Raw genomic sequence first — 19,267 nt, 5'->3', positions numbered from 1 at the left:
AGAATGGATGGGTGAAATGGGAAGGTTTTTTTTTGGCTGATGCCATATAAGTTTGCTTTCTTGCATCATATGCCTCTACTAATGCGAAGTCTCTACTGACCTCCATAGCAAAATTTTAACACACTTTTCATTTCCCCATGTTAAACCAGGGGAGGGGTAAATGCTAATGTGTTCCCCCATTCACTTCTAGGTAACAAAACATATATCAATGGCTTTGTCTTGTCTACCTGCAGCTTTTAAAACCATTTTCATTACCTAACTTGCAATAGTTTTAATTTTATTCTCTAACACAATTTTTCTCTTTCTACACAGCCCTGATGTTCTTTGTCATTCAACTCCCCCCTCCAATATTTAGTCTATGGTAGAAATGTTCTACCTTCCCTTCCCTGCCATAACTTTGAACTCGCTTACCTTTAGAACTTATAGAATGCATTAACAGATTCCTCACCCCATTTTACCCCTGCTTGGACCCCTTAATATATTTTCTAACCTCCATAGCAGAATTTTAACACACTTTTCATTCCTCCCCACCACATGTTAAACTGGGGGAGGAGTAAATGCTAATGTGCCTCCTTTATTCACTTCTAGGCAACAAAACACATATCACTCACCTTTGAAAATACTCACCTTCAAAGCCTACAGACTGCATTATAAGATTCCCCATATTACCCCGGTTTGGACTACTAAATTAGCAAGAACTGTAATTTGCCACCAACACTGCACCTCCCCCCCCCCCCAGTTCTGAGGACCTGCTGGAGTGGAACACCTCTATACTTGGCACCAGAACCTATTCTATCCTCAAATGTACACTAGTATCAGAAACAAAAATAAATGTTTTTTTTTATTTATTTTTTCCATCAGAGGTTGACACTACTGTGTGCAACACATGCAACAACTTCTCTTTTACATATGTGGCATCCACTGTTGCAAGGTAGAGACTGCTATGTGCTCAGCTGCCCATGGCTACATCAATCAGTTGTTTGGTCTGATGTCGCAAACATTTTTTTTTTATTATTATTTTTATTTATTTATTTATTATTATTTTTTTCCTCTGGCCAGTAGAACAGTCATGTCTAAATCTCCTTCTTCCTTCCTTGGGCTACTGAGATGTTTGCCCAGGCAAACTCTGGGCAGCCCTGTCATAGATAGTAGTTGATGGCTTGGGTCTTCATCCCACAGATGGATGCTGAGTGGGCCCCCTCCAGGTGAGGACCCCTTCAAGTAACTAAGTGGCCAGTCAAAAGAACAGGAGAACACAACCCACACACCTCTGCACACAGAGACCTTAAGCAGAGTTGGGAGCAACCAACAGAGCCACTCAAGAACACCTAACGCTGATTATTGGGCAGTCTGAATGATTTTAAATAAGGCCTGGATAAATTATCAGAGAAGAATGAAGAAATAACCTTTGTCAAAGGCTATTTTTTTTTGGCTAATGTATAAGTATTGCTTATAAATCACACTTTGGCTATATAAGCACTACTTCTTTGCATGGTTCTGCCAATATTACTAATAATAAAATGGTGGATGCTCTGCATATTTTTAAGTTAGTACTATTTTCTGAACCTTCTTGATGGAAATGTACCAGGTTACCCAATCTCATATCAGTCAATTTTTCCATGTGCAGTGGTGATCCCAAAAGATTGTAACCTTCAATTTTTGTCTGAATTTTAGTTTTAGTTTAAGTAACAATTGTAAATATATTAGTATTTACCTTTTCATAAAGGTCCTTAAGTAAATCCTTTACTGTTACCACACTGTTTGGTTTTCCAAGACCAGTGTCCCAGTTTAGTCCTCTGCAGAAAAACAAAAATGCATTTGGTTTTAGTTACTAAATAACTTACATAGGCAATGGTTACAATCAAAACAAATTAAACAGCATACCTATAAATTTCATTTAAAAGTCTGCAGTAATAACTGTAATTAATTTTCATAAATTGTTTCAGTTTTTAAGTTTTTTAGTTTTCATTAAAATTTGGCTTTGCCGAAAAGATCTCTATGCATTTGCACACATCTGGAAAGACAAGTTGAGAGACTGATATTTTCCTGTCTTTTGCAGTCAGCAGTTGCAGTAAGATACATTGTATCACGTGTCACATTTTATTGGAAAGTTAAACATCTGAATTATTTGCAATAGCCTTTTGTGATGACATTATGAGTAGCACCTCTTTCTGTATAGTTCCATTGGTTTAGAGAAAAATAATGATAGGCCAAAAGAGTGTTTAAGGAGCCTCTTACATTAACAAAAGGATAAAACTGTGGCAGATATTTGCACTTTGCATAAAAAGGATCATCTGAATGAATTTTTATTATTCATCAGACTAAACAATTTGGAAATCAAACCTGTCTCAGCAAAGATTATATAACTGATTTGTTGGCTGAAAAGCAAAAAAGTCATACATTTGTAACACAAGATCAGCTTGTGATGAGAACTCTTCAAACATAACATATGATGAAATACACACAGTAAAACTTCCATTTAATGGGCAATATGAGGGGGCTTAGAGGAGAATAGGCATTCTGTATCAGACACTCAGTTTAAACACCGATAAATCCAATTTTTTTCTATTTTAGAAGAGTTAGGAGAAGTTCGGTTGGCCTGTCTCCCTAAAATCCACTCATGCACACCTTCTCAATGGTAACCCCTTTTACGTCACTTTGGCGACAACGAATGTATACAGTGGTTCTCTTCAAGATGCCTGGTCAGCGTGAAGAGGAAAAGACCAAACCCTCCAGCACATGACAATATGGTGAAACAAAAGGCCCTCAGTCCCCAGCAACTTTCACTCTGCCCTCTGGTGGCAGCAAGAGGAAACAGAGGGTGCTAAGAATCTCTGGGTATGACCAGGCTGCCATACATGGAAACTGAACTTGGCCCGTCACAACGTAAGATCGCTCATCAATGAATATTGGATATTATAACTGGAAAAGGAATTAGAAATTTGAATTGGAATATTATTGGCTTAGCTGAAACAAGAAGAAGAAGAAATGAATCACTTACAAGTTTATCAAGTGGAAATCTACTGTACACCAATGGAAACAGTGAAATTAGCAAAGGTCAAGTTGGCTTTCTGGTCCATAAAGATATAAAAAACATTATGGAATTCAAAAGTACATCACCAAGGGTTTTAAGACAACTACTCAGGATTTCTAAGGTTACAAACTAAAGGTTATAATGATATATGCACCAACATTGAGCCATGACAGTGATGAGGTTGAAGAAATGTACACCGAAATTGTGAGACCTAGATGAACAGAAAACTCACCACAACATTATTATGGGGGGACTTCAATGCTAAGGTTGGAAAGAGACAAAACAGTGCAGAAAGGGAAACTACAGGAAATTTTGGAATTGGTGAAAGAAATGAAAGACTTCTGGAATTTGCAGAATCTCAAGGAATGTCAGCAATGAACACTTTTTTCAAGGAAAGGGTGAACAAAAAATAAACATGGAAGAGCCCAAATGGATTAACAACTAATGAAATCGACTTCATTCTCACTAACAGAAGGTATATTGTGAGTGATGTTACTGTTCTGAACAAGGTAAATGTTGGAAGTGATCACAGAATGGTAGATGCATACTTGATATAGATGTAAGAAAAGAAAGAAAAAAAAAAAAAAAACTCATTTCAATAAATAATACAAAGGTTTTTGAGATAACAAAAGATGAGAAAAAGCAGTATGTACTAGAACTTAAGAACAAGTTTGAGCTTCTGAAGACTTTTCAGGATCAAGATGAGGAATGGAATACAACAATTTTCTGAAAGTGATAAAGCCCGAAAACCTATAGGTAAAAAGAAATCCAAAGAAGAAAAAATTAGTCAAGAAACACTTGTCATGATGAACCGAAGATAGCAAATGAAGAGCAAGATAAACACTGACAAGGACAAAATTGAGTATACTGAGTTAGGTAAAGCCATTAGAAATAGACTCAGAGAGGACATAAGAAGATTGAACACAAGAAAAATAGGGCATGCATTAAGGGAAAACAAAGGACTTAAATCCACAGTCGTGAGCAGTAATACAGAAAGACAATTGATTCTGAAACTGAAGAATAGTGAAGGTGTCCTTATAAATAACAGAGAAGGTATAATTCAAATAGCAGAAGACTACTATAAAGAATTATATAAGGAGTGAGGAAATGATGCAACAGTGAGGAAGATGGACCACAAATTAGCAACACATAGGACATACCCGATATCCTACAAAATGAGGTAGAATGTGCATTGAAGAAAATGAAGAATCAGAAAGCCCCTGGTGAAGATGAAGTTACTGTAGAGTTGTTAAAATTAGAAGGAAGACACTGGAAAAACTCTTCACTAAATACATTAGAGAAGGCGTGATTCCTAAGGAGTGGACTAATGCAATCATAATTTTGCTGCATAAGAAAGGAGATAAATCAGAAATAGGAAATTATAGACCAATTAACTTGTTGTCCACAAGGGTCATTACTCACAGATTAGAAAAAAATACTTGATGAGAATCAACCAAAAGAGCAAGCTAGCCTTAGGACAGGATTCTCAACTATGGATCACCTTCATGTAATATCGCAGCTGGGTCCTTGAGGTTGTCACAGACATTCTCTCAGATATGCCAGACAAGCTGTACTTGCCACCTGGGAGTCTAAAACGCTGACAGAACTGATATTCGGGTGACACTCAAGTCAAGTGTATCCAATTTCGGCGAAGTCCGGACGGTCTGTGACAGCCAAATCCTCTGTTTGCACCTTCACGATGGTGGGACTGTTAGTAATCCTGGGTATAACCTCCATTAGCATTAGCAGAGGCATTTGATGCAAGAAAGCAAGCTTATGCAGCATCAGCAAAAAAAAAAAAAAAAACCCCACTTCCACTTCACCCCTCTGTTCGTTCAAAATACCTGTCCAGCTGAGCCTTAAACTTATTTAGGCTATCAACCTCCACTACAAGGGATGGAAGTCTGTTCCACCAACCAACCACCCGCTGGCTAAAGGCAAATTTCCGCACGTCTATCCTACATCTGTCTTTCCTCAATTTGAATTTATGCCCTCTCAGGTGATTTTTCTGAGCTACAAAAAGAATCCCATCAGCATTGAGCATGCACAAACCATTCAAGGCTTTATACACCTCTATCAGATCACCTCGCTGGTGCCTAGTCTCCAGACACTGTAATTTGCAAAACTTAAGCCTTTCTTCGTAAGAGCACCCCTTTGTTCCATTCACTAATCTTGTTGCCCTTCTCTGTACTCGTTCCAGCAGCTCTACATCCTTCTTGAAATGAGGCCTCCAGACCTGTATACAGTACTCTAGGTGTGGCCTAACCATTGCCTTATACAAGGGAATAATCACTTCCTTATCCCTGCTGGAAAAATTCCTGTATATCATGGACAATACTCGATGAGCTACTCTTGCAGCCCGTCTGCACTGCTCAGAGAACTTCATATCTGCCTGCATAACCACCCCCAAGTCCCTTTCATTCTCTACCACTGTCACTGTAGTACCACAGAGTTGATACATTGCTCTGGGGACAGAGAAGGTATAATTCAAATAGCAGAAGACTACTATAAAGAATTATATAAGGAGTGAGGAAATGATGCAACAGTGCAAACTTGGACATTAAGCTTGATATACCATCATCAATATCATTTATAAATACAGAAAACAATAATGGACCCAACACTGAGCACTGAGGGACTCCACTAATAACATTAGTCCACGATGAGCAGTGTCCATTGATCACCACTGTCTTCTCCCCCCTCAACCACCCCTTTATCCATAGCAGCAATTTGCCTCCAATGTCACACTGCTCCAATTTGTGTAGCAGTCTTGCATGTGCAACAGTATCAAAAGCCTTTCTAAGATGCAAGTATATAATATCAAAGCTATTCCCTGCATCCAGTTCTTTTGTGACTGCATCACAGTATCCAATCAAATTGGTCAGGCAAGACTTCCCCTTAACAAAACCATGCTGTGTCCGAGCTATAACTGAAGTCTTGTCTAAATGATCCTGCAGTGCTTCTTTAACCAGTGCCTCCATTAATTTTCCTGGAACAGAAGTTAAGCTCACAGGTCTATAATTACTTGTGTCAGCCTTTGATCCTCCTTTGTGAATTGGGGTCACATTTCCAGTCTATGGGTACCTCCCCTGAGTCCAAGGAAGCTCTCATAATTATGGCTAAGGGTTTGCTTACTTCCTTTAATATAACTGGATAGATCCCATCCACCCCGGGTGCCTTTCTTGTGTTTATCTTCAACAGTTTCTCCTCCACTTTACTCCCAGTTATTTCAAGATTCTGTAGCTTCCTGCTAGAGTTGAATACACCTCTGACATTCCCCTCGCTGAATAACTCCTCATGTGTGAATGTCGATGCAAAATATTTATTTAGTTTGTTAGCTACCTGAGCAGGTCATCAACAGTTGACCCATCAATATCAAGTGGACCAATCTGATTCATCCCCTTCCTTCTAGAGTTTACATAAGTAAAGAACTCTTTGCTGTTTTTCTTTGCATCCCTTGCCAAGGATTTCTCGTAATCTGCCTTTGCCTGCCTAACCTCCTTTGTAACTTGGTTGCATATCAACTTGTATCGATCATAGGCTTCTGTGTCATGTGTTAATTTGTAAGTATCCCATGCATTTTTCTTCTCTGCCATATGCCTCATTAGTTCATCTGACATCCATTTTGGCCTAAACCTTGAACAATATTTCTTAGTTGGAATGTAAAGCCCAGTAGCTTCCAAGATAAGTTCTTTGACTGCTTCCCATTTTGAATTTGCTGTTGGTAACATCATCAGTTGGTCCCAGCGTATAGAATTTAAATACTGTCTCAGTCCATCGTAGTCGCCTTTACGGAAGCAATAACCCTTCCCTTTAACCCTAATGGTAGTTACTTCTTTGAGTAAATCCCACTTCAGCACACTGTGATCACTGCCACCTAGTTGTTCATTTATCTGCAGATTCTTAATGCATGAAGAATCACTGCTGATAATCAAATCAAGAGTATTACTCCCTCTAGATGCCTCCGGAACATGCTGATGTAGAAAACAATCATCCAATAAATCCACAAAAGCCCTGCTAGTGTGTGAGTGACCAGCCCCCAAATTCCAGTCAATATCTGGGAAATTAAAATCTCCCATTATAAGACTCCCTGATTTACTGGCCCACTCTATTTCCCTGTACAATTTCTTATTATACTCATCAGAGTCATTAGGCCTATAGCACACTCCTACTCTCAATTTTGATCTCCCAATGCTTATGTCACACCAAACTGACTCAACACTGCACTGTCCAGTGATGTCGACTGGTTTCACTTCCTTGGTTTTTATGTGTTTCTTAACTAATAGCATAACCCCTCCCCCCTTCCTATCCTCTCTATCCTTTCTGTAGACGTTGTACTCCCCAAATTGCAGTTCTGCATCCCTTATATCTGTGTGACACCACGTCTCTGATATCCCAACAATATCTGCCTTTGATGTTTTGAGCAATACCTCAAATTCATCAAATTTATTTACTAAACTCCTAGCATTGGTGTACATGCAAGTATACCTGCACCTGTTTCTATTCTTAGTTACCCTAACACAACCCATGTGTTTACTTGTACCGCAATGGCTCCCAGCAGTCTCTGAAATATCATGCATCTTGTTTTTCAGGCTTCTGCTCATTCTAATAGAAGCAGTGCAAGAATCTCTTTCACCTCTGCCAGTGGCTACTGTCAATCTATTGGTCTTTGTCTCCCCCCCAAGCTAGCAGTTTTCCGACCCAACTAACACTGCCTCGATAGCATCAGCAAATATTCTTGCACCCTTTCTATTTAAGTGTATCCCATCCCTGTAGAAGCAATCTCTCCTGGTAACAAGTACAGTCCAAGCTGAAAAAAATTCTACCCCTTGAGCCTTGCACAATCTTTCCAGGGTTGAATTGATCGACAAGGCTCTCATCATATACTCCCTCCTATCGTGTCTGGGCAGAATTGCAGACACTTTCAAATTCAACCTTAATTCTCGGCTTTTGTTCAACAGTGACCTGTACTTGTTAAGTAATTCTGCCGGTCTCCTACTCTTAATATTATTAGTGCCAACGTGTACAACTATATCACCTTTTGTGCCCTTAAAAGATGATATTCGCTCTACAACGTCATCAACCTTTGCTCCTGGCAGACATACCCTGGTCCTGTTCCACCTATCCTTTTTACAAAGCATGTTCCCCGTTTCCCTGACAATAGAGTCACCAACAACTACTAGTTCCTTCGAGACCAGCGCATTCTGCCTTGGGGGTTGTCTCTGTGTCACGTGATGCCCAAGTGCAAGCAGTACTAGGTGGTAGATGACTCTCATCAACCGGTGAAATACCACCACTTTGCTTATTGGAGGCTTGAAGTGGTGGAACCCATGTTTAGTCTCTAGAGCTAAGTTATGGTCAACCCTTCCCTATTTCTTCCATCATGGAGAATGATTGATGACTTTTGAGGTTATGATGAACGTCGTGGCGAGATCCAATATTCCTTACATTTCGAGAGTACAGCTCTAAAATGGTGTTCGCAGGCCTGCCGCTAGTTAGTACACTGGACCGAACCTATTGGTAACTCTCTGGGAGGCTTCCGGATCGGCTAGTGTATAATCTTGCTACCTCTACTCTGCCAGACAGTGACTGGAGGGAGTCCGAGTAGTGTGTATGCGGGGAGCATTGTCGAGACCACGTTATGTCAAGGATCTGGGTATATTCTTACCACATGTACGCCATATCCAAAAAAATTTCATTACTTCATACAGCATGTCCCACCCACTTTTTCTTACTATTGAATACACCATGAACTGTCAAACTAATAGAGCAAGCTTATCTGCGAAAAGATCTAAACCTCCCAAGGACTTCCTAATTCATTTCACAAATATACGTGGTCTCAATTCTAATCTCAACGATGTCCGTTTCCACTTGCAGTCTGCCAAACCCCATGTACTTTTTCTGATAGAATCTCAGTTATCGTTTGATTCAACTACTGCTCATCTCAGATGCCCAAATTATTCGCTGTATGATTCCTTTCGCCTCAAAGGTGGTACTTGTGCATATGTCCGTTCTGATATTCCCTGTCAGAGACTTGGCAATTTGGAATCTCCTCTCTTTGATCTTCTCTGGCTTAAAATTTCTCTACCTGATTGTGTCAAATTCATCTGTTGTCTCTATCGTTCTACCAACTCCACTAATCACTTGGAGCTCTTTGACTTCCTCTCTTTGCAACTTGACTTTCTCCAGTTCAAATTTCCTAACAGTGAGGTAATTTCCCTTGGTGATTTTAATGTTCACAACTCCAGCTGCCTTCCATTTTCTAGTCACACAGACCCAGCAGGTTGAGATGCTGAGGCTTTTGCAATTACTACTGATCTAGCACAGATTGTTCATTTACCTACAAGAATACAGGACAATCCTAATCATACAGCCAATACTCTTGATCTTTTTTCTCACAAACAACCCTTCTAAATACACGGTCGAAGTGAGAGGTCCTTTAGGCACTTCAAATCACAACTTGGTGATTGTCTCTTCTCCAATGGAACCTTTATCCCACAATCCACTTTAAAATCTCGTCCTTTATCTAAACCTGGGTTTTCCAATAAATGTGCTAAGGCTGTTCAAGAGAAGGATGTTGCATATCGTAATTGGCTTGTTTCTAATTCTTCAGTTTCATTTTCTCCCTACACCAAAGCTCGCAACAATTGTAAAGCAGTTATTAATCAGTCCAAACTAGAGTTTGAACAGGCTAAGAGTAGAAAACTTGCTTCTTGCCCTAATGGTAGCCGAGCATTCTGGTATCTTGCCAAAGCTATTGGCTGCAACTTTTGCCCATCTCTGCTCCCACCTCTGTCCAAACCAGATGGTTCTGTTGTCACTTCAGCCAAGGATAAAGCTGACCTGCTAGCATCCCATTTTTCTTCCAGCTCATGTATTAAGGATCTTGGTAAAACACCTCCCACCATTCCCAACACGCTAAATTCAATGCCTCCTGTGGTCTTCTGTCAGAAGGATATCAGAAGGATTTTGATGAATCTTGATGCTAAGAAAGCTCCAGGTCCTGATGGTATTTCTCCACTTGTTCTCAAAACCTGTGCTCCTGAACTTTCACTTTCTTATTCCAAAGGTGTTTTTCCTTCTGTTTGGAAATTTGCTCATATCCAGCCAGTTCCTAAAAAGGGTGACAAATCCCTTCCATCAAATTATCATCCCATTGCAATTACTTCTACTCTTTCTAAAGTAATGGAGAAATCAATTAACCGCCAACTCTTAAACTACCTAGAAACCTTCCGTCTGATCAACGATCACCAGTATGGATTCTGTCAGTGTCGATCTACTGGTGATATTCTGGCTTATGTTACCCATTTATGGATTAATTCAATGGAAAGATTCCGTGAAACACAAGTAGTTGCTCTTGACATCTCAAAGGCTTTTGACCGTGTTTGGCATAAAGGTCTTCTAAACAAGTTTCCATCTTTTGGTTTGCCAACTGTTTTTTGTAATTGTTTATCCAGTTTTCTCTCTGATCGCTCACTGAGGGTGATGGTAGATGGCTCTCTGTCTTCTAACTTCTCTACTAATGCCGGTGTCCCCCAAGGTTCAGTTCTTTCCCCCACTCTTTTCCTCTTGTATATTAATGACCTTCTTCCATTGAATGGAAATCCTATTAATAGTTTTGCAGATGACAGCACATTGCATTCCACTTTCCATTTTGAGAACCTTTGTCCTGCTCAATCAGCTTCAACTTCTCGAAAATCTGCTACCAATTCCTTAAATGCCGATCTTCAGGTAATTCTCCAGTGGGGCAAAGAGGTCTTCTAGTTGATTTCAACCCTTCTAAAACTCAGTCTTGTCTTATATCTCGCAAAAAGGATTCTTCTGCTCCTAAGCTTATCTTTAGTGACACTCCGATTTCTAGGCAAAATGATATATCTCTTTTGGGGATTACTCTGACTTCTAATCTCTCTTGGCAGAAGCACATTACAAATATTTCTTCCTCTGCATCTAAAAAACTTGGTTTCCTCTTTCGCTCTCGGCGTTACTTTTCTTCCAAAAGGCTGCTCACTCTGTATAAATTGCAAATCCGCCCTGCCATGGAATATTGTTCCCACATCTCGGGTGGTGCCCCCAAAACCTCTCTCAGGCTTCTTGATTCCATTCAGAAGAGGGCAGTTAGGTTAATTAATGATTCTTCTCTAACAGAGTCTCTCCACTTGCTTTCTCATAGATGCGCTGTTTCTGCTGCATGCCTCTTCTACAGATGTTTCCATGGGCACTGTAGTAGTAGTAGCATGTGATGCAAGAAAGCAAATGTATGAGCTTATGCAGGACCAAAAAAAAGCCAAAAAAAAAAAAAAAAAAAAATATCACACCATTCCCTCCAAATGCCTGTCCAGTTCCTCCTTAAATTTATTCAACCTATCAACTTCCACAACGAGAGATGGAAGTTTGTTCCAGCAATTAACCACCCGCTGGCTAAAGGCAAATTTCCGCACATCTATTCTACATCTGTCCTTTCTTAATTTGAATTTATGCCCCCTTAGGTTCGCAATCTCAACAAGTGGAAGGATCCCATCAGAATTCAGCGTGCTCAACCCATTCAAGGCCTTATACACCTCAATAAGATCACCGTGCAGGTGCTTAGTCTCCAGCCACTGCAATTTGCAGAACTTAAGCCTCTCTTGATAAGAGGATCCCTTAATTCCCCTCACCAATCTTGTTGCCCTTCTCTGTACACACTCAAGTAAATCTACATCCTTCCTAAAATGAGGCCTCCAGACCTGTACGCAGTACTCAAGGCGTGGCCTGACCATTGCCTTATACAGAGGGATAATCACCTCCTTTTCCCTGCTAGCAAAATTCCTATATATCATTGACAAAACCCCATGACCTGCCCTGGCAGCCTGTCTGCATTGCCCAGAAAACTTCATATCTGCCTACACAATTACTCCCAGGTCTTTTTCATTTTCTACCACCTTAAGTGTAGCACCACACAGTTGGTACGTTTCTTTGGGGTTACTTCTACCCATATGCAGTACTTTGCATTTGTCAAGGTTAAACTTCAGTTGCCACTTCTTAGCCCATCTGCCCAAATTATCTAAACAACCCTGCCCACCTTTGTATCATCTGCAAACTTCGACACTAAGCCTTATATACCTTCATCAATATCATTGATAAATATACAAAACAACAGTGGACCCAACACTGAACCCTGTGGGACTCCACTAATAACATTAGTCCAAGAAGAGCAGCACCCATTGATTACCACCCTCTGTCTTCTCGCACTTAACCATCCTTTTATCCATTGTAGCAACTTACCCTTAATACCATTATGCTCCAATTTGTACAATAGTCTTCCATGCGCAACAGTGTCAAAAGCTTTCCTGAAATCCAAATATATGATATCAAAATTATTTTTTGCATCCAGTTCCTTTGTAACCACATCATAATATCCTTTCAAATTTGTCAGACAAGACTTTCCCTTAACAAACCCATGCTGTGTCTGAATTATTGCTGCAGTCTTGTCTAGATGATCCTGCAATGCATCTTTAACCAGCGACTCCATTATTTTACCCGGAACAGAAGTTAAACTAACTGGTCTGTAATTACTCGTGTCACCCTTCGATCCCCCTTTGTGAATTGGGGATACATTTGCACATCTCCAGTCCGTGGGAACCTCCCCTGAGTCCAAGGATGCTCTCATAATTATGGCTAAGGGTTTGCTTAGTTGCTTTGCCGCCTCCTTCAATATAACTGGATTGATCCCATCCAACCCAGGTGCTTTTCTTACGTTTAACTTCAACAGTTTCTCTTCCACTTTGCTCTCAGTTATTACAAAATCATTAAGTATCCTGCTACAATTTGATAACCTTCTGCCATTTCCAAACCTTAATAATTCCTCATGTGTGAATGTAGATGCAAAATACTCATTCAGTTTGTTTGCTATCTGAGCAGGATCATCAACAGTCGAACCATCGATGTCAAGTGGACCGATCAGATTCATCCCCTTCCTTTTAGAGTTTATTATATAAGTAGAGAAATCATTGCTGTTTTTCTTAGCATCTTTTGCCAAGGATTTCTCGTAATCTGCCTTCGCCTGCTGAACCTCCTTTGTGACCTGATTACAGATTAACTTATATCTGCCATAGGCTTCTGAGTCGCTTGATAATTTATATGCATCCCATGCATTTTTCTTCTCTGTTACAAGTCTCATTAGTTCATTTGACAACCATTTAGGCCTAAACCTTGAACAATATTTCTTAATAGGTATGAAACTTTTAGTAGCATCCACGATTAATTCCTTGAATGCTTCCCACTTAGAATTTACTGTTGGTAACATCGTCAGTTGATCCCACTGTACAGAATTTAAAAACTGTCGGAGACCACTGTACTCGCCTTTTAGCATTAGCATTTGTAGAGGCATTTGATGCAAGAAAGCAAGCTTTTGCAGCATCAGCCAAAAAAAAAAAAAAAAAAACCACTTCCACTTCACCCCTCTGTTCATTCAAAATACCTGTCCAGCTGAGCCTTAAACTTATTTAAGCTATCAACTTCCACGACAAGGGATGGAAGTCTGTTCCACCAACCAACCACCCACTGGCTAAAGGCAAATTTACGCACATGTATCCTACTTATATCTTTCCTCAATTTGAATTTATGCCCTCTCAGGTGATTATTCTGAGCAAGAGAGAGAAACCCATCAGCATTGAGCATGCTCAAACCATTCAATGCTTTATACACCTCTATGAGATCACCTCGCTGGTGCCTAGTCTCCAGACACTGTAATTTGCAAAACTTCAGCCTTTCTTCGTAAGAGCACCCCTTTGTTCCATTCACTAATCTTGTTGCCCTTCTCTGTACTCGTTCCAGCAGCTCTACATCCTTCTTGAAATGAGGTCTCCAGAGCTGTATACAGTACTCTAGGTGTGGCCTGACCATTGCCTTATACAAGGGAATAATCCCCTTCTTATCCCTGCTAGAAAAATTCCTATATATCATTGACAATACACCATGAGCTACTCTTGCAGCCCGTCTGCACTGCTCAGAGAACTTCATATGTGCCTGCACAACCACCCCCACGTCCCTTTCATTCTCTACCACTGTCAGTGTAGTACCACAGAGTTGATACGTTGCTCTGGGGTTGCTGTTTCCCATGTGTAGTACTTTACATTTGTCAATGTTAAACTTCATTTGCCACCTCTCAGCCCATCTGCTCAACCTTTCCAGATCCTGTTGCAGCAGCATAGTGTCAGTAGTGTCCTTGACAACCCTGCCTACCTTTGTATCGTCTGCAAACTTCTACATTAAGCTTGATATACCATCATCAATATCATTCATGAATACAGAAAACAATAATGGACCCAACACTGAGCCCTGAGGGACTCCACTAATAACATTAGTCCACGACGAGCAGTGTCCATTGATTACCACTCTCTGTCTTCTCCACCTCAGCCACCCCTTTATCCACAGCAGCAATTTGCCTCCAATGTCACACTGCTCCAATTTGTGCAGCAGTCTTCCATGTGCAACAGTATCAAAAGCCTTTCTAAGATCCAAGTATATAATATCAAAGTTATTCCCTGCATCCAGTTCTTTTGTGACTGCATCATAGTATCCAATCAAATTGGTCAGGCAAGACTTCCCCTTAACAAAACCATGCTGTGTCTGAGCTATAACTGAAGTCTTGTCTAAATGATCCTGCAGTGCTGCTTTAACTAGTGTCTCCATTAATTTTCCTGGAAGAGAAGTTAAACTGACAGGTCTATAATTGCTTGTGTCAGCCTTTGATCCTCCTTTGTGAATTGGGGTCACATTTGCACATCTCCAGTCTGTGGGTACCTCCGCTGAGTCCAAGGAAGCTCTCATAATTATGGCTAAGGGTTTGCTTACTTCCTCTGCTGCCTCCTTTAATATAACTGGATAGATCCCATCCACCCCGGGTGCCTTTCTTGTGTTTATCTTCAACAATTTCTCCTCCACTTTACTCTCAGTTATTACAAGATTCTCTAGCTTACTGCTAGAGTTGAATACACCTCTGGCTTTTCCCTCGCTAAATAACTCCTCATGTGTGAATGTCGATGCAAAATATTCATTTAGTTTGTTAGCTACCTGAGCAGGATCATCAACAGTTGACCCATCGATATCAAGTGGACCAATCTGATTCATTCCCTTCCTTCTAGAGTTTACATAAGCAAAGAACTCTTTGCTGTTTTTCTTTGCATCCCTTGCCAAAGGTTTCTCGTAATCTGCCTTCGCCTGCCTAACCTCCTTTGTAACTTGGTTACAGATCAACTTGTATCTATCATAGGCTTCTGTGTCATGTGTTAATTTGTATGTATCCCATGCATGTTTCTTCTCTGTCATATGCCTCATCAGTTCATCTGACATCCATTTAGGCCTAAACCTTGAACAATATTTCTTAGTTGGTATGTAAAGGCTAGTAGCTTCCAAGATAAGTTCTTTGAATTCTTCCCATTTTGCATTTGCTGTTGGTAACATCATCAGTTGGTCCCACTGTATAGAATTTAAATAATGTCTCAGTCCATCGTAGTCGCCTTTACAAAGGCAATAACCCTTCCCTTTACCCCTAATGGTAGTTACCTCTTTGAGTAAATCCCACTTCAGCACACTGTGATCACTGCCACCTAGTGGTTCATTTATCTGCAGATTCTTAATGCATGAAGAATCACTGCTGATAATCAAATCAAGAGTATTCCTCCCTCTAGTTGCCTCCCGAACATGCTGATATAGAAAACAATCATCCAATAAATCCACAAAAGCCTTGCTATGTGTGAGTGACCAGCTCCCAAATTCCAGTCAATATCTGGGAAATTAAAATCTCCCATTATAAGACTCTCTGATTTACTGGCCCACTCTATTTCCCTGTACAGTTTCTTATTATACTCTTCAGAGTCATTAGGCCTATAGCACACTCCTACTCTCAATTTTGATCTCCCAATGCTTATGTCACACCAAACTGACTCGACACTGCACTGTCCAGCGATGTCCACTGGCTTCACTTCCTTGGATTTTATGTATTTCTTAACTAATAGCATAACCCCTCCTCCCTTCCTATCCGGTCTATTCTTTCTGTAGACGTTGTACTACCCAAATTCCAGTTCTGCATTCCTTATATCTGTGTGACACCACGTCTCTGATATCCCAACAATATCTGCCTTTGATGTTTTGAGCAATACCTCAAATTCATCAAATTTATTTACTAAACTCCTAGCATTGGTGTACACGCAAGTATACATGCACCTATTTCTATTCTTAGCTACCCTAACACAACCCATGTGTTTACTTATACCGCAACGACTCCCAGCAGTCTCTGAAATATCCTGAATCTTGTTTTTCAGGCTTCTGCTCATTCTAATAGAAGCAGTGCAAGAATCTCTTTCACCTCTGCCAGTGGCTACTGTTAATCTATTCGTCTTTGTATCCCCCCAAGCCAGCAGTTTTCCGACCCACCTAACACTGTCTCGATAGCATCAGCAAATATTCTTGCACCCTTTCTATTTAAGTGCCTTTACGGAAGCAAAAACCCTTTCCTTTACCCCTGATGGTAATTAAATCTTTAAGTAAATCCCACGTCAGTACACTGTGATCACTGCCACCTAGTGGTTCTTTTATCTGCAAATTGCTAATACATGAATGATCACTGCTGATAACCAGATCAAGAGTATTACTTTCTCTGGTTGCCTCTCGAACATGCTGCTGCAGAAAACAATCGTCCAATAAATCCACAAAAGTCTGACTAGTGTGTGAGTGCCCAACCCACAAGTTCCAGTCAATATCTGGGAAGTTAAAATCCCCCATTATAAGACATTCTGATTTACTAGCCCACTCTATTTCTCTGTACAATTGTTCATTGTACTCATTCGAGTCATTAGGCCTATAATACACTCTTACTCTTATTTTTGCTTCTTCTGAATTGGCTTCTATAATTCCCGCTCTCTCTTTCAAAACAGTCCGAACACGTGCCGCCGCCAGACAACATCCATTTACTGTCCAACTTCAAACCCACAGAACCAACTTTTCATCTTCCTCATTTATTCATTCAACTGCCATTTTCTGAAACAACCTTCCTTCATACGTATTTCCTGAAAATTACAATCTACAGAAGTTCAAGTCCAATGTCAACAAATATCTTCTTTTGTCTTCTCAACCTCCAACCCAAACACGGTACAAAGTACTATAGGTTCTAATACCTCTCGTGTTTGGGGTTCACATAAAAAAAAAACAAAAAAGCTAATAAAGAAGACAAATGAATATAAAACACCACTATGCCTAGCATTTGTGGATTATAAAAAGGCATTTGGCTCCATACAGTAGAAGGCAATGTTTCAGGCACTGGAAAGACAAGGCATAGACACCCCATAACATTAAGATTCTGAAGAAAATATATGAGAATGCTACCTCCTTTATTAGACAAGACAAAGACAGTAACAAATTTAAAATTGAGAAAGGAGTTCGACATGGAGACACAATATCTCAGAAGTTGTTTACTGATGCCCTTGAAGAAGCTTTCAGAGATGGACTGATTGCAGAAAGGAATCAATGTGAATGGAGAGTACTTAAACCATTTACAATTTGCAGGTGATCATAAGCCATGATCCCAAATTAGAGGAAAATCTTAATCAGTTATGCACAGTTAGTAAGGATTTTGGACTAAAGATGAATATGGCTAAAACAAAAGTAATGATGAGCAATTATACCCAGAAAGGGATATAATGATTGAAGGAGCAGTAATTGAAAAGGTGGATTCATATACTTATCTGGAACAAGTCACTGGTTGTAATAATGATAAATGGCTGGAAGTCAAGAGAAGAATAAATTTCGGATGAATACCATTCAGGAAATATAGTCACATACTGAGGAGCAATATCCCAATTTGAAACATAACATAATGAACCAATGTATACTCCCCACCATGACTCATGGAAGTGAGACTTGGGCGCTCACCAAAAGAATGGAAGAGAAGCTGAAACTGCACAGCAAAGAATTATATTAGAATTCAGACTGTTGGATAAGACGAGAAACACGTGGATTAGGCAGCAAACACAAGTAAAGGACATTCTTATCGCAACTAAAGAACTGAAATGGACTTGGGCAGGATACATAGCTCAAAGACATGATGACAGGTGCACTAAGGAAATAACAGAATGGTACCCAAGAGGAGCTAAAATAAAACTCAGACGACAAGAATGGAGATGGACAGATAAAATTCAAGAGTTCATGGATAGTAAATGAATGGCCATTGCACAAAACAGAATGCCTTCTGTTTTGTGCAATAACTGGAAAAGGCATTCATCCTGAAGTGGATTGAAAATGGCTGATGAGGGTAAAGCAAGTCTGACAATACCAATTTTCAGTTAAGTTAAATTTCAAAGAAATGCATATGGTCATTGAAACAACTAGAATATGATAAAAACTGCTATACTATGAAATAAAAAAATATATACATATTAAAAATGTAATACTATATATTACTTCACTGTTTCCAGATAGGGTAGTAGACAATTGAAACTTTGCACTGTTGTATAGTGGAAACTCTGACTCAAACTTAATTAGAATCTGAAGAACTCATGAATACCTTTTTGGGGATTCAGATGTCATCCCTGCTGATGTGTGACATGCCTATCAGACTGATGGGGGAGAGAAAATCCTGTCTTCATAGCACTTTCTACTGATGTGCATCTTTCTATATTTAGTCTTTTTTAAAGATGCTTCTAAATCTTCCGGAATGACAGACTCCAGTTCTTGATTCTGAGTTTGCAGTTGTTTGTATTCATAGTTAGTCATCTATAAACCTGTAAAATTTTCCAACCATTTTTCAGCTGGAACTGTGTTTATTTTTATACTTTGTTTTGATTCATAAATTTTAAGATTTTAAACATTATTTAAATACATTTTAGAGATGTATTTATTGCATCTGTCTCTATTTTCATTTTCTGGATTCTCTTGTATTCTATTTCTGAACTTGTAGAAGAATAAGAGAAATTTACCTCAATATTATATGTAGAACACTTCTGTAAGCTACTCTCCAGGCATTATCTATCATTAATTTCTGGAGAGTGGCATACAGAAGTGTTCTACACATAATATTGAGGTAAATTTCTCTTATTCTTCTACAAATATTGAAATCAATGTAGAATGTATTGAGCATCATAGCTCTGGTTTATACTGTCTATTTCCAAACATACTGCTTTTATTGTCTAACCATAACTTTCACTTTTGTCTTGTGCTGTTTATTTTTTATTTATTAATTCAAAAAGAAATGGCAAAGTC

General features: G+C 39.5%; 1 protein-coding gene across 2 annotated transcripts in view; it reads right to left on the bottom strand.

The window, feature by feature from the left end:
• Nucleotides 1-19,267, bottom strand: part of LOC150078032 (putative phosphorylase b kinase regulatory subunit alpha) — a 608,767-nt gene that overhangs the window by 175,376 nt on the left and 414,124 nt on the right. For both annotated transcript variants that reach the window (XM_090384728.1, XM_090384727.1), the window contains exon 22: nt 1,715-1,796. In XM_090384728.1, the coding sequence (XP_090240854.1) occupies nt 1,715-1,796 (82 nt within the window). The remainder of the gene's footprint in view (nt 1-1,714; nt 1,797-19,267) is intronic.

Source organism: Mastigoproctus giganteus, chromosome 11, assembly GCF_048544385.1.
Source record: "Mastigoproctus giganteus isolate SK-2022 chromosome 11, ASM4854438v1, whole genome shotgun sequence".
Taxonomy (NCBI): domain Eukaryota; kingdom Metazoa; phylum Arthropoda; class Arachnida; order Uropygi; family Thelyphonidae; genus Mastigoproctus; species Mastigoproctus giganteus.
The sequence above is the reverse complement of the archived record's forward strand: the minus strand, read 5'-3'. Positions and strand labels throughout refer to the sequence as shown.